Source organism: Solenopsis invicta, chromosome 3 (assembly GCF_016802725.1).
Source record: "Solenopsis invicta isolate M01_SB chromosome 3, UNIL_Sinv_3.0, whole genome shotgun sequence".
Lineage (NCBI taxonomy): Eukaryota > Metazoa > Arthropoda > Insecta > Hymenoptera > Formicidae > Solenopsis > Solenopsis invicta.
In genome coordinates this window covers 29204408-29228439 of record NC_052666.1, presented here as the reverse complement: position 1 = coordinate 29228439, position 24032 = coordinate 29204408, and the positions used below count along the sequence as shown (strand labels likewise).

At 42.6% G+C, this 24032-nt stretch overlaps 2 protein-coding genes and 1 long non-coding RNA gene across 4 annotated transcripts; 2 read left to right on the top strand and 1 right to left on the bottom strand.

The window, feature by feature from the left end:
• The first annotated feature begins 1721 nt into the window (after positions 1-1721).
• LOC105199412 (prohormone-2) lies at positions 1722-14406 on the top strand. The gene is made up of 9 exons (XM_011166525.3): positions 1722-1957; positions 4219-4339; positions 4456-4578; positions 4642-4777; positions 5205-5435; positions 10773-10880; positions 10962-11038; positions 11185-11429; positions 11532-14406. The coding sequence occupies exons 2-9, from the start codon at positions 4219-4221 to the stop codon at positions 11613-11615; spliced, it is 1125 nt and encodes a 374-aa protein (XP_011164827.1). The 5' UTR covers positions 1722-1957; the 3' UTR covers positions 11616-14406.
• Positions 14407-15564: 1158 nt separating this feature from the next.
• On the top strand, positions 15565-17833 carry LOC120357050. Its single transcript, XR_005574238.1, has 2 exons — positions 15565-16095; positions 16254-17833. It is a non-coding gene; the product is annotated as an uncharacterized LOC120357050 (long non-coding RNA).
• LOC105199411 (RNA-binding protein spenito) lies at positions 17308-23902 on the bottom strand. 2 transcript variants are annotated; one of them, XM_011166523.3, is made up of 2 exons: positions 23129-23902; positions 17308-21772 (listed from the first exon to the last, which is right to left on the bottom strand). In XM_011166523.3, the coding sequence occupies exons 1-2, from the start codon at positions 23251-23253 to the stop codon at positions 19576-19578; spliced, it is 2322 nt and encodes a 773-aa protein (XP_011164825.1). In that variant the 5' UTR covers positions 23254-23902; the 3' UTR covers positions 17308-19575. The 2 variants fall into 2 exon arrangements, with proteins under 2 accessions (XP_011164825.1, XP_011164826.1); XM_011166524.3 differs by having other exon boundaries at positions 17308-21757.
• Positions 23903-24032: the final 130 nt, after the last annotated feature.

Below are 24032 nucleotides of genomic sequence, written 5' to 3'. Positions count from 1 at the left end.
TCAAATGCCAAAGAAAACTACCCCTATGACGTTTGCGTAAACGCCGCATTAAAATTAAAGGCAAGCAGGGGTAACGTCATCGTAGCCGTTACGTGGCGCAGTGGGGGGTTGCTATGTCCCTACAGTGTTTTACCTTTCTATTAATTCTTCCGAGTGTCTGTGGCCTGCGGTGTTTCAACGTTCGCGATGGAGTACGCTGATAGTAACAAAGACCAGCGTCGTTTTCTTTCTCGTCCTACGCTGGTTCGTCGATTTAACGCTTAAACCGAAGGTAGAAATGCAAGATCCTCGGCTCTTGTGAATTTATGGAAAAAAAATTATAGATATGAGATGTGCAGAGAGCAGAGACAGCTTGACAGAGGATACCAATAATCGCACACTCTGCAGCTTCTCTTCGATTTCGCCGAGGTGAAGGCTGCATTCTTTCAAGATGCGTTCCGTGTACGTTTAGCGGCGGTATTCAGTTTCAAAGGCTACCGGGGAAAGCGCGGGATTTATGCTCCCTTCGTCGAAGAAAAATGCCGTTCACGTTACAGAAATATCGAGTTACGGCAAATATCGAATCAAGGATTTGCGTAGATAGCGTAGAAACTCCTTTTCCTCCACCTTATCGAAAGATATTGGAGTTTTCGTACAATTCAATAATGTCACAGGAGAACTCTCGATGCGAAAACGATTCTAAGGTTGGAGAAAGAAAGCTCAAGGCTACAACATTATGCATTCGACATCGTTAGCTGAAGAGCAGACCGGGGATGTTGCCTCCCCCCGCCTCCGCTCCCCCTTGATATTGTGATTTCCAAACCGATGACGCTCGATAACAGCCGCGAGGCAGAATCTTCCACCGGCGACGCCGATAATGCCGGCTGACAGGTTCTCGACGAGAAAATAACAACATAAGTCCCACGCAAAGCGATCTTTACGCGACGCCACGTAGCAAGCCGGGATCTGTCGTCGGGGAAGACGTAGTTGGGTCATCGCGTGGGTAGAGACGTCTCTCGTATCAGCGATGGGAGACGGTATGTGTGTGTGTGTGTGTGTGTGTGTGGTACGCGCGTGCACTTATACGCGTGTGCGCGACACACGCACCAGGAAAGAGAGAGAGAGAGAAAGAGAATCAATATTTATTACGCGCTCTAGGATTAAATCTCCTGAAGCGCATGGCAATACGAAAAATAAACAATTCAAATTTATACAGACAATTAAAGCTTTTGCAAAGAAAAAAATGAAGATAATAAAAGAAAAAAAGAAAAATGATAGTTATCTGCAATGGAAATAATTACAAAAGAAATGAAAGACGTGTGTAAGGATATAGGTGAGTAAAAGTGACTGTGACATGTTTGGGCGAGTAATAACAATATTTAGCAATTAATTTTTAATAAATAGTTGGACTTTTCTAAACATCTTGGGAGTTGAGACGTTGCTTACTTATGTATAAGGAATGCTATTCCAGAGCTCCGTTGCGTAACATCTAAAAGCTCGCTTATAAAATTCAGTTCGACATAAAGGTAGAGAGACAGGATGTTGTTTAGTGCTTTAGAGAGAGAGAGAGAGGGAGAGAGAGACATAGAGCGGAGAGCACCGCGTCGCGAGCGAGGAAAATGCAGCGCGCGCGCAGCCTCGTCGGCGCGGCGCGTCGTCGTGTAGGGTGCTCACCACCGCGAGTCGAGAGATGGGGAATGCTTGTTCAAGCCAGGTGGGGGTTGGTTGATCGACCGTACCCGCTTTTCTACTCGTCCTGCCGAGCCCCGACATTCATTCCACCCCGAGCCGGCGGATCCGCTAGGACGTGCGACCTGTTCTCTCCTCCACCTGTTTCGGGTGCTGCCAGCCGCGCGAGAGGATCACCGCGAGAGGTGTAAAGGCGAAGGTGAAGGCGAAGGCGAAGGAAGGGAGTGCACGAGAGCGCGTTCACACACGTAAAGGGGCAGGCCGCTGCGAAGTCGCTGCGTCTCGAAAGGTAGACGATCGACCTGCTCGATCAAAGTTTCTTTCACTCTTGCTATCCGGAAATGAGGCAGCGCTTTCTGAAATTTGAGCGACGAATGTTATTATCGCAAACGCCCGTTTCACCGCCCGTCACGTAGCCGGCCACTTTCGGCGCATTCATACAGGTAGTTGCGCGCACGGTCTCAAATCCCGCTACACGTTGCTCCATTAAATGTTAATAAATTCCGTCGATATTTGTAGAAAAAAAATTCACACATTTCTACATTTAATTGTTTTAAGAAACTCAAACAGCTGGCTATGTGAGCGTGCGCGCGCGCGCGCGTGTGTATGTGTATGTGTTTCTCGAGAGATTAAATATAACTTTACGTCATTAGTCCTCTTCGAAACGATGATAACGCGTGCGTCCGTGCTTTCCGCTTCTATTACAGTAAATTAAAATTAATTACGTGATAACGGCGTGTGCGTGTGCGCGAGGGCAGGCTTTTATGCACGCTTTTCTCGTCAATGAGATTCTCATTCAGTGGAATGCATTTTTAATTGCGATTTGCCTAGCCGTGCAGCTCGTACACGCCGATAAATGACTATAGTATTTGTAGATGCAACAAGTGTACGATTTCTAGGTCTACTATATCCGGTTTGACGTTACTGCGCGGCTCGCTTTAATTGTCAAACTTCGCCGTACGTTTCAGACATAGACGAATGTCAGTACCGGAGAATAATTTTCAAACATTTAATCCGTCGTTCGTTTAATTGAGAACGCGTCATCGCGTCACGGCAATAACGGCACTATCGCGAAAGCAACGACTCTGACGATCGTGATGATAATTTCTGCTCTCACACACACTATGTGGGGGTTCCATCGACCCCAACAAAACTTTGCTGACGTGAAAAATGTTGTCGAATCTATATCGATTGAACAAAAAGAGAAAGAGAGAAAGAGAGGACACCTTTTATCGGGGCAAGTAAAGTCTCAATCATACCATAAAATTAAGTGACCTTTGATACGCAAAAAAGGTGTCTGTTGCAAAATTCGAAAGGTCAGGGGTCGCGTATTTTTCAGTTACCAAATCGGATTAAACTTTCGAGATAATGTATAACACGAGCCATGCTTTTCGCTTTAATGCAATACATGCGACGAGGCAGCTGTCGCGGCGCTTAATAATAATATACGCAGTTGCGTAAAGTACACACGCCGTTTTCCGCACGCAATTTTGAACTCTGACATTTCGAAGAGTGGCGCGTCGTCCTCTCTCTCTCTATCTCCGCAGCCATTTCCAGCATCACCATTAGAATTCACGTAATTTACGCGGATTAATTTGCCCTCAGAGAGAGAGAGCCCCCCGTAATTTGTTAATGAGATGCCAATTGAGAGCAATTAAACGATAACTCGATCGTGCAGCACCCGGCAGCTCGGCCTCCAGCTTTATGAAATTTCTGTTCAATCTAACGGATTTTCCAACGAACGCGCATAAATTTTATACGCATGTTAAATTACAACAATTTACGCGACGGAAAGTCTCCCGTGGTTTTCCAAGCGAAAACAGTCGCGCTTTCTCCCCTCCCCCCCCCTCACCCTCCCCCTTAGGATATATTTATTATTTCTCGAGGAATCTTCTTATACACGTGGGGCTGTATCTCGCCGTCACGCGATAAAACAAAGTTCGATAAAGTCAACCTGTCAAGTTACACATGTGTGACGTAAAAGCGGCTGGGAACCCTATCTCACCGTCTACGTCATACGATAGCGTCACCAAGCCAAAGAAAGTAAACCGCGTCGATTACACGAGGTGACGTCGTCGGCCGAAGCGACGACGGTGTCGTACGTACCCGAAGAGAAATTTTATAATAGAATATACTCCACGACGTAATATTTTTATGTAACCGCAAACGTACACATACACACACACGGCGAACCCTTTATCGAGCGCCCTTATTGCTCCTACCATCGGTCTTTCCACGCATCGTGGAAATAGACTCTCGACATTTCGCATTATATGACATTTAAGCTTCTTTAGTACGGTGACCCGGTAGATAGCTTCGATCGTTGATAAAACCCGAGGAACCCTAGTCTCGCGAGCTTGATCTCGAAGATCCATTGTCGAGAAGAAGCACTCGAGGCGGAGGGCGGGGAAAGAGGAGGTAGGAGAAGAGGGCGAGGGAAGACGAGAAAGACACGGACGCGCGTGAAAAGAAAAGGAGTATCACGAGGCTCTGACACTGAAAACAATGCGTCATCGAGGAACACACCGGCAATAAAAATCTTTGTCGCAGATGACGTGTAACTGGGCGTGGTTGCTGCCGCTGCTGTTCTCGCTGGTCTCCATAGGCATTTGCCTGCCAGCGGGTCTGATGGAGAACGCGAAGAAGGCGGACCAGGTCATGAAGCCGAAATGTAAGAGTCGATCGTTCGTACCCTCCGTCAAGATCGGACATTTTAGATATCGCGTTATCCCACGATTTCGATTCACCCTCGATCCGCTTCACAACGGCCCGCAATGTCGCTTTCAGCAAAACGCACGCAGGAAATGCTGATGTTCGGTAATCAGCAGAACCGACAGGCTACCAACGCTGCTGCTGCTGCTGCTGCCGCCGTTGCCGCCGGTGAATCCATCACATCGAACGCGGAGAAACGTGAGTTACGCGCGTTCGTTAAAAGATAAAATATCGCACTACAATTTGTTCGCGTATGTACAGGGACCCTCGCTGCCTCGGGACTGGGCGGCTTAAAAGCGGCTCTCATCGAGGACGATAAACCATCCCCGGTACAGAAATCGCCCAGCAACGCTATGTACGAGCACGAGGCGTATTCGCCGTACGACAAGAATTACGAGTGAGTATACCTAGCTCTCGCGTCAGCGAGTGAAGATAAATTATTAGAAAATTCAATACAAATTATGCAACGATTTCAATCCCAACAAACACCGAGTAACATTCGAACAACTGTTAGTTTTTTTGTATTTTCCATTCAACAATATATAACTGTTATATAACACCTTTGTTATTAATGTGTATTGTTGAATCGGAAATTATAACCAACAGTTATAGAACTGTTAGTTGGTGTTCGCTTGGAACGTTTCATTCGATCGACGAACGTTGTGTATTTTACAGCTTGTCACATTTCCATCTGGAGCTTAATGAAATGCCCTTAATTTTCCTTGAGCGCGATATAGATACAATTAAGCTTACACTCTCGCGCTACGTCGATCGGCAAGATTTAACCGCCCTAACCGAATGAATATCCGTGTCTCCCCGCACAGCTACGGTAGAGTCATCGTGAACGAGGTCGAGGAGGATATGCCGCGCGTTTGGGACACGATGCCGTATTCGCGGTACTACCCTGGTGAGGATCGGCGCAAGAGATCGGAAAAGTCCACCGCAACCGCGCGGCCGAGCACCACGCTGCAGCCTCCGACGAGTTCGTACCAAGCGAAACGTCTACCCAGCCTTCTGCCTACCCAGCAACCGGTGCAGGCTCAAGTTAAGAGGAGGTAAGTGGCCGCGTCCTACTTCTCCTAATTCACCCTCGAAATCGATAACCCGCGTGATCGATATTCCCGGGGGCAACCGCTGTTAGATTGTGGTAGGTAACAAAATCCCTCTCGCGAACCCAGAGGGGTTGAGGACACATGAGACAGATGAGGACGGAGGACCCCTCCGAGATAACGGCTTCGCTCTATTCTGCGCGCGCTTATTTGAGAAGCCGAAGAAATCGAAATTGCGAAACGTTATTTGCTCGCCGGTCGATTTGCGAAGAAACTTGGTTTGTCTCGCCGCGAGAGACCAGTATTGAATTGTCGCGTCGATGATGAAATATCGGGAATAGTGAGGAAACGCGAAATGAGTTTTGTGAAAGCTACAATTTTCTCTTTTTCTCCTCCCCCCCTTCTCTCTCTCTCTCTCTCTCTCTCTCTCTCTCTCTGCTTTGCGATATTCTAAATTCTCTCTCGGATCGTTCGTCTTCAACGTCGGCGGAGTTGTGCACGTTGGAGCTCGCGCGATAACGGGCACCCCCCACGTAAAGTGCGGATCGACTCGGTGTACCCCGGCGCGCGAGGGCTATGCATCACCCGTGCGCGCCCTTTCCACCCTTTCCACCCACCAGGCATCCCTCTTTTCCTCCGGCGTTTCTTCTGAATGGGGATGAGAGGGCTCGCGAGGGCGTTGCCCTCGGTGCAGGGACGGCGGCGGTCGACTTGACGACCGAAGTCGTATCGAACCATTTGCAGAGAGAGAAAGGGAGAAAGAGGGAACTGCCTGTGTCACCGGAGACCGTATCAGTAACGTACGCTCGACCGGTGCAGTTGCAAATATGCAACCGAACGAAATTACTGGAAATCTCGCGCTGATTGATCGTCGCATCCGGTATCTCGGCGAATTGATTAGCTGGCCTGCACTTAACGTTGTACGGTATTCGTTTTCCAAAGTAGAGGATTCACACTGAGAGAAAAAAAAAATCATGCAATTATCATAATTTAAAAACATATAATATAAGAACATACAAGCCTAACTAAACATTATTGTTCTAATTATTTATTCAGTTACGTTTCTAATATCACAAACACATTATTATTTAATGTTGCAAAATAATACATGTAAACCGAAAGGAAACGGATGTTTCGACCTCAATTTTGAATCATTTTCAATATTTCTAATCGTTAAATTTAAAATAATCTTATTACATCTATCTATTATTCTACCTGATTGCAACTTGGAATATTTTATCCTGAAGTGGTCAGACAATAAAATATGCTTTTCGGCGCGCTCTTCAACACACTTTTCAGTCTATCTCTATCTATCTCATAATTTAATTATACAATTCATAGTGATTTTCAGTGCAATTATATATTTATAGTTGTTTTGGCCATACAAATTATAGCTATTAGTTATTATTACTATGTAAACACAGTAAGCAAATGTTAAGAAAATAGTTGTATTCACTATAACTGTACGTGATTGTATCTACTACATGGAAACGTTTATTTTACTTTTATCATTCATATCTTAATATTGTACTATTTTAATACATGAATTATCATAACTTGTAGTAAAATTTTTTCATAGTTGGTAGAACTATAAATATAAGATTACTGACTACTCCCCCGGCCCTCCCCGAATTATAATTATCTTACTATGCCACTATAGTTACAAATACCACAACATTTTTCTCTATTCATCGCGTGAAATGAACTGAAACGCATGGAATTAATCGACAATCTCAATCGACGCACCCTTTGGCGTGTCCTTTCCCTCGTCTAGTCCCCCGCGAAAATAAACCGAACGGACAAGACACTTAATAACGCGATGTTACGTCCGGCTCGCGATCGCGAGACGTCGCGAGATAAAAATATGCTTTCCCGGTGAGCGCGATACAGATTTATCGAGAGCCGAATCTAATTTCAGGAAATCGCGTGAACACGCGAGCGCTCGATATCAAAGCCGTATAAAAGCGCTCGCGCTCGCACATGATTCGCATAGAATCGCCTAAGGCCGGTGTTTAAAATTAAATACATACACACACACACACACATGGGACTCTCGTCGAGCGGACATTATTATCGTCTCAAAGTTAACAGCCATCGCCATCGCGGACCGTTATTTTTACACGAAAAATGTACGGGAATGCATCGCCTGACCGTTGCAAATGTCACAGGTCACTTCGCCGGACACAATTAATTTTTCCTCGATAAAATTCTTATAACCGCGGTAACCGTTTCCATTATAGTAAACGCGATTACATAACGCGTTATCCTTAGACGCGAGCGCCATAATAATAGAAGCACTCGCCGTTAAAAGCACTCTGAATACATTTCCATGGAAAAAGAGAACGTGTGTTGTGCGCGGCGAGGTAAATCGTGTTAAAATTTCTTCACCCGAGAGGCTTAATTTACAGAATTTCGTTTATAATTAATAACATGTATATTATGTAATTTGATTTGATTCCCACAATATTAATACATCTAATTAAAATTTTGCGGAAGCGAATTTAATTAAAAAAAAAAAAAAAAACGGTAGTACCCAAATCGTTTAATTCGCGAAAAATTCTTTCTTCGATACTTCGGCTTGCAAAAGTTATAATTCATCCAGAAAATTAGAAAATTTTTAAATAAAAATTTAAATTAATGTAAATTCTAAAAGTTCTAATTTTTCGACTGATTTAAATTAGAAAAATTAGAATTGAAGCTTTTTAAAATTAAAAAAAAAATCAAGGAATTTTTTTAAGAATTGGAATGAACATCAATTCTGAAAGTTCTAATTTTTCGACCAATTTAAATTTAAAAAAGTGGAATTAAATTCATCGTAGACCACGGAATTTCGGAAAAAAAATCCTTGACGCTCTAAAAAAAAAAATCGCTATTGTCCCCGCAAATTAACGACTCGTGTCCTGGACCTCGCATATTCTCGCGTGCGGCGCAAAGTGCGCGCCGACGTGGATTTTAGGCGAATACGTGTTGTCCGCCTGTGTGCATACGGCATTGTGGCACACGGACTTGGCGCGCACCCCCACGCGGAGGGGAATTTGGTGCAGTGCACGAATCGCTCGATACGCGTGACGCAGGTGGTCGTGGCGGTGGCGGTGGTGGTGGTGATGATGATGGTGGTGGAGATGGTTGAGTATCCGCGGGAGAGAGAGAGAGAGAGAACGGGCCCACCGAAAAGCTGAATGGAGCCGGGATCGCGAAACTAGGTCAGAGCTTGATTGTTCGGCGGCATCCGCCGACCAATCAGCTGACAAGCACGCTCCGCGAATTTATCGACGATACTTCCGGCTGCGGATGTGCGGGATGTGCCACCGCCGTCCTTCCGTCGCCGACGCGACGGTAACCCGCTGACGCATTAGGCAACGGCCCCCGGTTTCGAGAGTTTGAATGGAGGCGTCCCGGCGAACGCGCGAATCAATAGCGGGGGACACCGACGTAATCAAGTGAATTAATAGAGGAACTGTAAGCGACGCGTCACGCGTCCCGAAAAACTGACGTTGAGGAAATTAAGAGTGGCGGACGCATTTTTTCCTATAAACTTGATAACTGCAGCGCGGTGCAGAACTCATTTTCGCAGTCTCTCGCGAGAGACTCCAAATCGTATCGATATAATTTTCTTTTATTTTTACAACACGCGTGTAATACTCGTAAAGCGCGAATGACCGCGTCTGAGGTCCGTTCGAACCGATGTAGCTTAACTTTAAACTAAATTTTATAATTTACTTTTTATTCTTCTATCGCTTCCCGGAACTAGCAGAAGTTAGAAAGTGAGTTCGAACCAAGTTTAAAGTTAAGCTACGTTGGTGTAAACGGGCGTAAGTCGGAGGAGAGCTCAGAGATCAAGATGGGCGAAACGCAGTAGTAAGAGCCGGCGGTATAGTCAGCCTTGGCGGCGCCGAAGGGCTAGCGTCCTTACTACGCCTCTGGTAAACGTCGAAAAGCTGAATGAAAGTATCCTATGAGTTTTTGGCGCACGGCCAGCCTATCGCGGTTGATCGGCAGCATCATCGACCGTTCCGTCGCAAGGATACGCGACAGAGTGATAACTGTTGCGGGCTTCCTCTGTTAATCGGCAACAGAGACGACGACGATCGTCGCCCGCAATTGTTTCCCATGATCGAGGACGTATTGTATTGTCCCCGTTGTATCACGGGTGCAATTCTGAATGCGAGCTATCGCGGTGTGGGACTCGCGCGCATAAAGGAGGACACGGAAGGTTTGCGACAGCGGCGGAGATAATACCAGCGTTCGTTCCGAGGAACAATAGCGCGCGAGACGAGCGGGGACGAGCCGTCGCGTCGGTGATCGCGTCGTCGTCGTCGTCGTCGTCGTCGTCGCTTTGCGTCACGGATAAGCATCGATCAATCTTGAAATATAGACGTGTCGCGTCGCGCGCGAACAGAACGGGGAATAATGAATTTACGAAGCGATTCCGAAACGAGATTGCGAGACATCGATCCGAGCGTGAAAACGCTTCGCGGCTAAACGACGACAATTTTTGTAACCGCGATTAGATCGTTGTTTTTTTCCTTGACACACCTGTTTAGCGTTATCGCGACGGGTCATTAAAGAATTCTCAAAACTTCTGTCGTTAGGCACACAGCGCGTTTTCACTCGCGGATAGGCATGTACAATTATTTTTAGATTTCCACTCCTAATTTGAAAATAATCGTCCAATAGTCTTTTTTGTGTAAACGATCAGGGCTGAGTAATAACTAATTGAAAGATCAAAAGTAAAAGAATTAATAACTTTTAACTTAATTTAAAAGTTAATTTCAAATGATTTAATTGTTAACTTTAACCAGTTATTTTTTGAACACATGAAAATACTGATTTAGCAACTTTTTTCTAAATTAAAAATTTATCTATGCAAGCCAAAAATTATTTAAAAAAACATGTCCACACGAAAAACAATGTTTCTTTATTATTTTATATTTAACCGTCTGCTTTGTGCTTCGTCGACTTTGTATCTATCTTTCTGCCTTTGTATCATTTATGTGTAGCATTATGCAATAAATAATAACAATAATAATAAATTTATACTTAATATTTAAAACAAAATTTTTTAAATACGAATTCTCGATTAGTAATAAAAACTTACTGTGCTGAGCTTATTTTCTCACTGCTCCAGTAAGCAGACAATACTTTTTTAAAATGTTTTTTTGATCAAATTTTATTCGATAAACATTTAAAAAAATATCGTCTGCTCACTGGACGCTCTTGGAGCTGAGGTGTAAAAAAAAACACCTCGGGAGTAACTGTTCTCGGGTCAACTTCTCTAAAAAAATGAAACCTACTGCGAAAGCTATTATCAGATAAAAATGTTTTTTTATCTTAAATTTTCAGTATTCCATTCTACCAGGAACCGCGATACAAGCGAGAGCTGCCTCTGGACATCAATCCCGACGACGTGTTGACTCTCCTGTCACTTTGGGAGAATGAACAGCGCAACGGGTAATGATCGGCATTCGTTAAATCCTTTATGTGCCCCCATAAATATATGCTTAACACATCCGCTTTTTGTTCCATTAACAGAAACTGGCCCAAGTACGCTAACGACGAGTACGAGATAGCCGACGGCGATTTCCTCGACGAGGAGGACCCTAGAAACGGTTCGTGTCGATAACGGTTCTTCGATTGTATAATTACGTCTGACTTAGCCTGCGCGAAAATAAAAATAATGAAAGGGTCATTTCTTTAGCGAGGGTGACCTCTGCCTTTTCATCAGATCTGTATCCTTTTCTGCATCCCTTTCTAGTCCTGCCGTTGCTGACGCCGGTGTATTCCTCGCGGCATTACGACACGCTGTCGCCCTCCGACATCGGAATCGTCCGGACTCACCCGCCCAGCTATTACGAGCAGTATGGAAAGCAGTTGGATCAGCAGTACGAGGGCGCCGCGCCGTACGGCAATCACGTTAGCCCGCAATACGATTTCCTTTATCCTCAGCGTGCTGCGTACTATCCGCAGAAGAGGTTCATGGTGACCAAGAAGCGAACGCAGGTGAATTTTAAAAACTCGACAGTCGCTTCGAGCGAACGATACAAAAAAAAAAGAATGAGAATTTAGATGAAAGAAAAACGTTGTATTCTCTTGTGCTCTCAGACCTACGATCCGTACCCCGCCGCTCAGCTGCAGCTAAGCTCCCAACCGCGAAGCTACCAGTATCCCCATCGAATGGTCTATTAAAGTAATCCGCGACGTTGGAGCTGTCTAGAGGGGCGCGAGGAGCAATGGAGAGGTCTCTCGAACGGAGATTCTACCGGAATAGAAGAGGGAAAGGATCGACAATCGACATTTCCCCGAAAGTCGGCGCTCTCTCGACAAACGGCCCTCGCTGTCGCTCCTCTTCAGCTATCCTTTCTATCTCAGGAGGCGAAACAAGCGGAGTAGTCGCTCGGTGACGGCGACAATGCGGATTTACTCGTTCTAACAAAACACGGTGCTCACAGAGAGAGAGGCTTTCCTCGAGTTCGCAAGAGTCGCGCTGAAGAACCGAGGGTGACGTGAACAATCAAATCTCGATTCGGGCTCTTTCAGTTAAAGTACCTTGAAAAAAAAAAGTGACGAATTTGCGTTCAGGATATTTTATTGCGAGGATTAAACGCTGATACTCTGGCGGGCACCTCGCCGCGGGTCGGTTTAGCACGAATCTTATGATGCAGCGTGTGAAACATATCAGAGTCCACGACTCAATATCCGGAACGATATTTCCTGCGCAGTTGGAAAAAAGTCAGCTCGTCGCGGAAACTCGATTAGTTTCTCATCTTTGCTCCCATCGAGCTCTCTCTTTCCTTTTCTCAATCCGATTAAAAAAAGTAAAGAGGATAAAAATGAATCTTCAGCGCACTCTTGTCACTTACTTGCTTAATGGTAATGTTACGATTTTAAGCTCCTTTTGCGTGTAATACGGGCGACGCGCCCGTAATGACGCTACGACTGATTCATTAAACAATCGTAGTATCGAATCAAATTACCCTCAGGCTTGGTTTCGACGACTTCGTGACTGATATAAAATATGCATACATATATAAATATATATATATATACAATACAAATATGTATATGAGACGATATAGTTTTGTTCATGAGTTAGCATGAGACTAGATGTAGGTCTATTCGTCTATACTAGATAATTCGAGCGAGTAGGAATTGAGACGAAGTGGAGACGGGAAGGCGAGAGAGGAGACACGTTCGACGTACGTACATGTATAGAACGGTGGCAAAAAAAAAAGTAGAGACCAAGCGAAATTTATTGCGGATGCAGATTATGTAAGAACCGCGTTGGAGCGTTACCGTGAAATCGACAAATACGAATGTCAAGAATTCTACATGTGTTTACGTCATTTAACTGAGGAAATGCGAGCCGAACGTTGGTCAACCGGACCGTCGCGTTGTCCTCGTCGTACTTTAATCATCGATATCTCTGGAAAAAAAAACGAAGAAAGAAGAAGAAGAGGCAAATGTGAGCATAACGTATCGAAGGGATTTATCTTCGTAAGGTTTATCTTCGAACCAAACACGGCCTTCCATATTCAACACTCCGAGGAGACTGAACATCTCTACATAATTAATTAATGTAATTAACACGTCCGTTACACATATACACACGCGCGCGCGCGCGCGCGCGTAACGTCTTCATTAAAGATGTTATACGTTATGCTTTCGTTCCTCGCTGAATTAATCGCAGGAGGGTATTCTCACGTTCGCCGCGCTATTTTTTATTCATGAAGTCCTCGAGCGGAGTTAATTATGGCGAGGGTATGATTAGGTGCTACCTTTTTTTCTTTTCTTTCACGACTCGTGTGTCTCATACGTTCAAATCTTTTCAAATTTCATTATCGTCGACGGAAGAAAAAATAATGAATGATATTTACTACAGCGTGTTGAAATCTTTTTCATGCCTTTCTTCTTTACTCGATTTAAATTTTGATGATTAAAATGTAAAAAAAAAAACTAAAAAAAACTTAAATTGAATAAACATTGAATTAAAAAAATATATATAAATTGAATAAAATATAAGGAAAAATGATTTTAAAAGAATTCATTCTTCAAGGCAATTAAATCTATTCGTGTCTAGATAGTTTAATCAGTAAAAAATAATGTAATTGATCAAAGCTCTGCTAACGCAGTGTCATGGCAGATTGACTTCATAAATTTAAACGATTACGAAATAATAGATTCAGCTCGAGTCTATGCTGACAAATTACCAGCGTACCATTAACATTTTCTTTTACAAATTACATTTTTCCGTTTAAAAGCAAGAACGACCCTCGCAAAACTGGAACGTGGTCCTTAAGTGGACAACAGAACACGCGATAATGGCGGGGAACCATTCATAATTATGTTCGGAACATTTACCCGTTGTTCAACGTAGTTAGGTTTAGATTTAGCGATATAAGTTTCAAAAATAAAGAAACACACACCCACGTGCATCACGAACATTCGATATATTCGCTACGCGTAATTAATGTCAGACAGGCATTAAATATCGCAAACGAAAAAGAATCAGCCAATTTAGCTTTACTCCTCTACTTGAATAATCTTGCAACAACGCACGATCGATGTTCAAAACAATGTTTGCCTGAAAGTGTGTATTTTTGTTACGTGTCCGGAAAAAGGAGCAAGCAGCGTGCCGTGCACCACCTAACACGTAATTTCTCTCCCTATCCCCCTCGCACACACCCGATGTCCCGTTTACACGTTCTGCGTCTCTTCCTGTTACCGATGCCCAGACGTCGCGAAGACGTCTCTCAGGACAGGCCTTTTTGGCCGTCTGCGTGTAGTGACCGTGCGCGACGTGATTACGCCGTTGTAATTAAGACTTGAAAGCGAAGCCCTCTCCCACTTTTCTTTTCTTCCTTTTTATAAATATAAGCTTCAATTATTTCTCAATCACGGATCTAGCGGCGATTAATTTTTGTCTATAAGTTGTGGAAATTGAAAATAATATATACACTGTCCAATAAGACGTTCGAAATGAAAGTGTCGTCTCTGTCACCCTTCGACGCGGCGGATCCCTGGTGGAAAAAATCCTACACCAGAATTCCACACAAATGTTGAAGAAGTGTTATAAAAATCTACATGAAAATGCTGCTAGAGTTAGAACACTTTTCGAAATTTTCGTTTTTTTTTCTTGTTTTTTGTAGAGCGTCGATTCTGTGATTTTCACGAATTTCTCGGTGGAACTGTGCGTCAATCTACAAAAATCTATTATACATAAGTAGCTTACTCTGGCGAACAAAATTTCTATGAATAAGTGTACAAAGTTATACTAAAAATAGAAATTTATATAAATTATTGGTTTTTTTTTCTGGAAATACTTTTACTTAGAAATACTTTTTTCTAGAAATACTCTTAGAAATATGTATTTAATTACTAAAATTAACAAGTATTTCAGTTCTAGCAATTTTTGTAGATTTTTGTAGCATTTCTTTTTATGTAGAATTTTTTCAATCAAGAATGAACCTAAGAATTAAAGTGATTTTGCTCAACAATCCTGAAAATTTTTCTCAGAATTTCTGTATAATTTTGGAATCTTCTCAGAGTTTTTATACGAATTGGAGCGCTCCAGAAATATTGAAATAGTCTACAAATCTTTTCTAGAATTTATCATACATTTATACGTATATTATAAATATAAATATATATTATAGAATAATTCTAAAAATATTCTAAGAAAAAAGATGACTTTCTTAATATTTTTGTTTTAAAAAATTTGCATATAAGCACTGAGAAAAATTTTCATCAGGGCAAATCTACAATTAATTTGCTTTTATTTATTAATATATTATATATTGCAATATATTAATATTATAATATATATTATATTATATATTAATATATAATACCTTTTAATTAATTTATTAATTTAACTGATAGAGCAACTTGCATCTAGAGTAACTTGCACTTTTGTTAGCGTATATAGAATTATTAATTCTTTCTTGCTTAATCTATGAGAAACAAAATTAGATCAGGCGCGACGAGTTACACGTTAGAAATGTTGCTCCAAGCAAGTAAGCAAAAGCCGGTTGAACTTACGGAAGCGTGTTCGCTCTAGATTCTCAATTCAACTCGTTTCTCAATTTTTTCACTGCGCAAAACACGTTAGAAACGTATTTGCGCAGAACACACTTGCGCAGAACACACTCTCGAATCCGGTCTGTCGGCTCGAGTTACACCCACCTGTACTTTCTGCGTCTAAAGCGAAATGAAGGTGCACTTGAATTTCAAAGGAGAAAGAAATGAACATGAAAAATGCAATCAGAACGAATATATGTATTCTATATAAAAAGAAAGCTTTTCTCCCTTTCAATAGTATACTGTACACTGTACCTTTGTGCAGCAACTGTTGCATCGTGAATAGTTCGTTTCCCTCCTCCTTCCCTTTCTCAAAAAAAGGCTACGGTCTATTTTTAATTGCTTTCAGTTACCGAGCATTAGGTGCAAAGTTTTACAATAAAATGCGTAAAAATGACATTTCTACTCACCAATAATATTCGCGCGCGCGACCTGCCTCGTTAGGTTAAGTTTAGAGGTTATGACAGATTATCTCGCTTCGTTTCGGAATCAACGCGACCGTTTTTCTATCGTGCGACTAGAGTGCAACGTAAGTTCGTGCTAAACACCCGTGAGAGAAACTGGGAAGATTGGCATGAGATTGTCTTAGGTCTATGATTTATTCTTTTCACTTTTTTTTTTTTTTTACTCAGATCTGGATACAGTGATCAAGCAAGAGACGATCTCTGATCGCGAGCGTTATCATCTGCCTTCCGTTCCGTGGGCGGATTCTGAAACAGATTCTTACAATTTGTTGTTTTTACACAGCGGTAGCAGGAGCCACGACGAAACTCGACGCAATCCACGCCGGACCGACGAGAGGAAGGACGGCGGAAAAACCTGCCGGCGGCGGGAGAGGCAGCACAGCACTCGACGCAAATCGGAACCGGGAGCAAACCACTAACCGAACTCACTTTTCGACTTGGCCCGCACATAGAATCGAGACGATTCAGATTCTTTAGACTCTCTCGCCTGTTAAAACCACTGTGTCTTTGCCTACTGCAGTTCTCGTTCTCTCTCTCTCTCTCTCGCGTTCGCTCGCTCTTTCTCTTTATAGTTCTCCCTTTCGCGATACTATTTCCAGATGCACAATTTTGTATTCGATACGTCGTAGACGAGACACAGCTATTCTCTTATCACGCGGATAATTTCGACAACGACGCGCTCGACGGAGAGAGAGTTAGTTTCGCGACCCGAGGGAATGCCACAAGCCACCAGGAAACACCAAGAATGTCACAGCGCATCGCTTTCCTCGCTTTACGGGCGACAATGTACGCGAATGAACGTGAGCGGTCTCCTTCCCTCCCGCGCGAGACACGGAGAAAAATGATTCTCAGCTATGAGCACAAACACTTGAATTTAACGAGTACCTATTTAGTAGCCGCGTTTCGACTCGTTTTCCCATCCCCCTTCCCGGAATTGTCATTGCTAAAACGATTGATATCACAGCACCATGTATTGTTGCACGATAAACTTCACTTAACGGGGACAAACTTAACGGAAGATCGCGCGAATTTTATTGCAAAACTCGTCAAGATCGAAAGCAGTCTAATTGGTTTTCTTTTCGGCCACATGCATGCATCTTAATTTCGACGAGTTGCGACGCCGACTCGACGTGAACGTCCGATATCTTACTGGCCCTAAATCCGTCTGACAAGCCATTTGAGTTTTTTTCCTTTACTTATTAATTTCCTCGGTTATCGCGGATAGAAGCATTCATTGGAGACATCGCGTACATCACTGTAACATTCAACCGAGCTCCCGAGAATGGTCGAATTTGATAGGTGAAAAACGGTACCAAGAAAATTGACACATTTTGTAATTTTTTTCTCTCTACATAAACTGCATCTATTTCTTTTCCGTTCGAACACTAAATATACTTAACCACTGCACCTTCAATTCGCATTCAAGTGTGGTGGAGACGCCCCTTCTTCACTCCTCCAACGTATCTGAATAGAAATATAAGAATATATCCTTCAGACGCGCGTTCAGGTGACTCTCCGCCATACCGGAATGCGGAGCACAATCACTTTTATTTTTTTTTTTACATTTTCACTAGACACATGTTCAGAGCTCATTTTCGTTTTATTATTGCCACCAAACACTGTCCTTTAGAAGAAGAAAAATCGGTCCTCACTAAAAAAGGGGATAAACTGTTGTCGACATTATGAAAACACAGATGCGATAAACTTAATTTTTTTGCGGTAAACAAATTTTCTGTCTCTTCTTGGATTTGCTATTTTTTTTTCTTTCCTCACTGTCTTCACTCTTGGGCACAGTCTAAACTTGAAAAACTTTGTCATAACTAGCATTCACGGATTTTACTTACTGCACAATCACTTAAATGTTATGCACAAAAGAAATCTACAGAAATTGAAATGATTAATTATATAAATTTTCCATATCAAATATATTCTAACCAGGCCTTTCACATTTTTCGCCACATTCAGATTTTATATCATCTAATTCTTTTTTTTTGTAATGTATGTGTGTTTTCATATCATCAAAGCTACTGCACAATGCATTTGTTATACTTGAAAGTACTCTACTTTTAGATAGGATATATTCTTTTAAACAAAACATAATTTTTAATGAAAATGTAAACATCTACATACTTAATATTTATAAATTTAAAATTATATAAAGAATTCTTCTTAATTTTGTTAGTTTAAAATTAAAACGAAATATTCGTCAAATGTTTATATAATTTTTATGTGCACACACACACACATATACATACACACAGATATATCTCAAAAAGATATTTTACATTGGCATAAGAAATAAAATTCATGTCACATTAAAATGCAATTATACGCATGTCTGCAAATGTGAAAGAACTGTGCACAATTATTACTAGTATGTACGTATAGTTGTAAAGTACATATGTATATAATACAAATAGATTCTTATACTACACTATAAAGTAATTATAGCATCACTTGTAATGAGGATTACAATGTTTGTAATAATATCCAGTATAGTCAATAACGCTCTTGCTGATAGAAACTTTACCATTTGGTAATCGCTGCTACCTGATAAAACTAACTAGGGAACCAAAGTTGTGTTTTTTGATAGAAAATAAGTACTCTAATTTCTCAGTGCTAACAGTAACGTCGATGATGTGCATTTATAGAAAAGAAGTTATAATTCTGGAAAAGTATATCACAAATCAAGATTACTGTACAGCAAACACACAATATCTTTCAGTAATATTTCAAAACTACGTCAACCTTATCCATCATTAAGTTCAACAACTATACAAGGATCAAGTCTTTATAATAATGCGCAATAAAAACACGCACTGCCTACTATTTCGACCGCGTAGATTTATGCGTAAACGTACAGATTCACAACATTTTTGTGTAAATCTAGCCGATTCGTAAACTCTACTCAATCATTAGGCATCGCGGGTTTTTATCACATGTCTGATTGTAGGATATAAACGTTAATACATTTAACGTTCCCAATACAATGTACATGTGTATAAAAAAAGTATCAAAGTTACAATACACATTACGATTCTATCTATAATTGTATGAGATTAACTCATACCTGGAAGCCAGTAGAAAGCGAAATACTTACATCGATCAAAAAACACAAGCTCTCCTTCTAACAAGTCCTGTACATTATTCAGCAGTTTAAGATGCCTGCCCACTACGGCTGTTTAACGAAGAAATGTATTCTAGAAAATGGACTGAACGAAAAGTACAACATTTTTAATATTCACAACGTAATTATAGTTTGTACAGTTTGATATCTGAATAAAAACTGTAAAATGAGGAAAAATTTTCAATTTCTTCCATATGAAATATTTACCAGCGCAAATCGCTACATTTTAGACTGCGTGCAGCACAAAATGCAGATTTGCAGCACTAAACATTTTATGTGGAAGAGATTAAAAATTTTTCTTCATTTCACTTTTTTATCTATAGAACGTTGTACTTTTCGCTCAATCCATTTTTAGAGAAGCATTTCTTCGCCAAACACACACGATCAGGGATGAAAAAGCTCCTTAAGGATTGCATATTGAAGAATCTTCGCACTTACGATATAGAAAATACGGACACAATACGAAGCTAAGTTTTTCTTAGGCGCTACCTCCTTTGACCACCACGATCACCAAGTGATCCTCCTTAAGACTCTCTTCGCTTAAACTGGGGCACGTGCGTTTCAGAAGTTCCGTTGAAAATGCACAGGGTGGAAAAGCGTAGAGCACGCCAGTGCCCTCCGTGTCCTTGTTCAGTAACGATATGACACCGGCAGCTTCTTTCTGCTTCAAATAGGAGACAAGATTGCGCAGAGGCCGCGTCTGCACGTTGGTGTCGTCGTTCGTGATCGCGGTACTCGAGCCAGCCAAGCCAAGGAAGATAGCGTGCGAGCTCGACGTTTGGATCCGTTTAGACACATCATCCAATTTTGGTTGATCGAGACGTAATCGCTGCGTAATACGTAACATGTGCTTGCCCTCCTCATCCTTCATCAAAGAATCTATTATCTCTGTCTCGCCGTCAGTCAGATGGAACTTGGCTGGGAACAACGAGTTCTTTAGTATCAGCGCGCCTTGCCAAACCGCGATTGATTTGCGCGCGACGTCCGGAAGCGTGCGAGACGTCGACAGCATGCCGGTGCGAGCGTTCTCCGAATCTGAATCGGAATCCATCTGTCGCCTACGCGGTGAACGCGATCTCGATCTGTCGACTCCCGGTTCGCGCGAGAGCGATCTTCTCAGACCGCGCGGTGTCTCGTATTCTAATTCAGGCGGTGGTCTTCTGTTGGGCCACTCTGTTTCGTCGCGAACGTAACCTTCGGGATACGAACCTCTGTAACCGCCTCGAGAACTTCCCCTCCTGTCGTGCCATGGCGCGTTACCTCTGCCGCCACCCCGGAAACCTCTCGGTCCGTAACCGAACTCGCCGTCCGGTCCGTAAGGATCGTATGGCGATTCGTAATCGACTGGACGCGGTCTGAAGTCGTTATTGTCCTCTGGATACGATCGGGGCTTGAAATTAAAGCCTGGGGTCACGTCGGCGAAATCTACTCTTAGTCTGCGATCCGGTCCGCCTAGAGGGAAGCCACGCATCTCCTTGACTGCCGCTTGCGCGGCGTCGATCGAATCGTAGAGGATGTAAGCGTTGCTGTCGCCCTTGATGTAATCGATCTTCTTGATAGCGCCAAATCGATCGAATTCCCGTTCAAGTTGCGGCACGGAGGTCCATGGTCCAAGACCACCCACCCATATCCGAGTGGTCGGGGTGGCTTTACCATAACCAATCTTACACTGAAACTTGCCGATATACTGACCCGACAGTTCTACTTTGCATCGATGAGCCATGTCTAAAGTTTGGAAGCGCACGAAAGCGTAAGCATTGCCAGTACCGGGTGGTGGACGCTTTATGTCGATGTCGTCGACGATGCCGTACTTGCTGAAAATACGGCGCAGCTCCTCTTCCGTAATATTGATCTCGAGATTGCCGGCGAACAGAGTTCTGGTCGCCAGAGGATCATCCTCCGGCGACACGTGGTGCAGATAATTGGGGAATTTGTCCTTCTTGTTCTCCACTCGCTCGAATCCATGCACCGGATGGCGCATCATCATGTGTCGCGGCGGCCCGTAATGATGAGGCGGTCCCGGGTGAACGTGCGGTGGTCCATGGGGATGTATCGGTGGTCGAACGAACTCGTGATGCGGCGGCGGGATCGTTTCGCGGCGCATTTCGCGATGAGGGGGCAGACCCACCGGTGGCCCGTACACACGTTCGTATCTCTCGAGCGGCCTGTGTCGGTCCGTAGGACCCGGCGAACGGGCGTAATACCTCTCGTAATCCGGCGGCGTGATCGAGCGCGGACGACGATAAGTCTCTGGCCTGTCGAACACCGGATCCACCAGGGCCATTTTATCGTACATGATGATACGTGGTTTCGCGTGCTTAGCGTCTCGGGCGTCCTCCGAGCTTCGAAAGCACACGTAGGCGACGCGCTCGTCCGGCTCGTGCGAGATCTGAATGGAGAAATCCCCGAATTTCTTGTACTCCCTGTACAGCGTGTCCTTGATCACCTCGTCACTGGCCTTCGGATGGATGGAGCTGACGCAGAGTACCTTGTAGCTGTAGGGTCGCTCCCGCGGCACGTCGCGCGACGCGCGCAAATACTCGTCGCGATGTGAGCTGGATTCAACGTAGCGGGCGTGAGAGGACGCCCGCGTGGGTGGACTGGGACTTCTGGCCCCTCGACTCCGTCGCCGAATCCTTTCCGGGCTTATGCGCTCGTCACTGGAATCATCGTACCTAGAAATTATACGAAATATAGGAATTTTAAATAAGGATGTTCTGGCAATACATGCCAGCTAAAAAGTATGGAAATTTAAGGATGTATCGGACATGCAGTCCCTGCAAAGTGGTGCAAAGTAAGGCTGCGTTCCGTTTCACCCATAATGCGCATGATGTATCATTTCGCCCTTGTTTGACATTCGGGGAATTACAAGAATAAAGTGATACATCCATACGCATCGTGCGCGAAACGGAATGTAGTCGAAATAAAATTTGGAAATGTGTTTAATATTAACACTTCAAATAAACTGTATACATAAGTTGTACGAAAGTTGTGTGAATAAGATTATCATTTAATAACATATTCTTAGAGTTTATTTACTCTAGTGTTATTAAAAATTTTATTATCTTTCACATTAAGAAAAATCTCAATTTTAATAATTTTAATAATTATAAGTATTCTAAGTTCTCAAGATGATTTATACAAAATTTTGCGAGACACATCCATAGTGGAAATTTTTCTCATAATTTTTATACAAATTGGAACATTTTTCAGAAATATACTCAGAAAGTCTAAGGTTTTTCATTATCCAGTTAACTTATGATTAATGAGCTTCACCCATAATAAAGTTCATTGATAAAAACATCAGGTTAAGTTTAACTACAAGTTAACCAAATAATGAAAAACCAGGCCTAAGTCTACTAGAATTTTTCATACATGTGGATTCTAAAATATTCCAAGATTTCTCATCCCATAATTTCTAAAAAATACTTTCAATTTTTTTAGATTTTGCAACACTTTATCAGAAATTGTAGAACAAAAAAGATTTAGAAGTCTTAGAATATTTCATAATTAACATATAAAAAATTCTAAAATGTAGACTTTTTGAGTATTTCTGAAAAGTGTTTCGATTTATGTAAAAAAATACAAAGTTATAAAAATATACAAAAATTCTGAACAATTTATATAAAAAATTTTTACCGAAGATCGTATGCACACGTGTATCAACATTTCGCCGCTGCAACAATGGAGGCAAGGTGGTGAGGTAGGGTCACTCGACTAATACCACACACACATATACACACACATATGTATACTCACACGCACAAAGCCCCATCTACATTCACACAGAATTATCACAACAAAAAAAGTGTATCACGTCATCGACGTTATAAATCACAGATCAACGATCTCGACTACTGTCAAGTGAAAACGAGCGGGTTGAAGGGAGGCAGGGAGAGAAAGGAAAAAAAGAAAATAAAGACGCAGGAGTCGAGTGCAACTTGTTTTTGGCTGACGCCGCGTGAAGTTGCCACCGGGGAGATGGGCGAGCTCCCCTGGACACACGCGCCGCGTCGCAGGCCGTATCTTACCGTCCCATGGAAGATCGACTCCGCTTGACACGAGGAGGCGGGGTGTCGCGACTCGAGCTCCTCTTCATGTTGTTGCGGATCTTGACCGTGATTTTGTGCCGATCGTCCCGCGGAATCCCAATCATCAACGCTGCTTGCAGCTCAACGTAGAACAAGAGAAAAGAAAGACACGCGGGACGAGGGGAACGAGACGAGGAAGAGGAGGAGGAAATGAAGAGAGAAGCGAGGGCGTAGGACGTCCAAGGCTTTGCTAGAAAGCTGCTTTTTTTCCCCCGAGCGAAAACGACTATTCTCTTAGCTGCACGCTGTACCTCGCCTGTTTGCGATGCAACGAGCGAACAAAATGGCGCCCGTTGGCCCCGTCACTGTCATTGTTGGAGCCACTATCGCCAGCGACGTTGTCGCATGCGCAAACGAGTTTCCGCTCGCAGCAACTTCCGCCGCGCGATTTTACAAACTTGCTTCGCTTGAAGATGAGAAAGAACAACGCGAAACATGTCTTTTCATATTTTTGTTCTTCTTCTTTTTCACAATATATATTTTTCAATTGATCTTTTTCGATTCATAGCCTCTGTATAAAAAAATTTGTTTTATAGATACATATATAAATATTATTAACTAAATTAACGACAAATCGAGATAATGATAAAATCATATGACAAAATCATATTTCAATAATTATTTATATTTCAAATATAGGCGTACATTAAAAGATATCTTCATCATTCTGGCGCTATAGCCTTTGTTGGGCCTTGGCCTGTTCACATTAGAAAATATAATTAACATAAATTTTATTTAAATTACCTTCAACAAGATTATTTTTAACAAGATTTCCATAAATGATCTTTTAATCTACAACAGCAACGCAAATAAAAGAAAAGAAACGATATTGAATAATCAAATG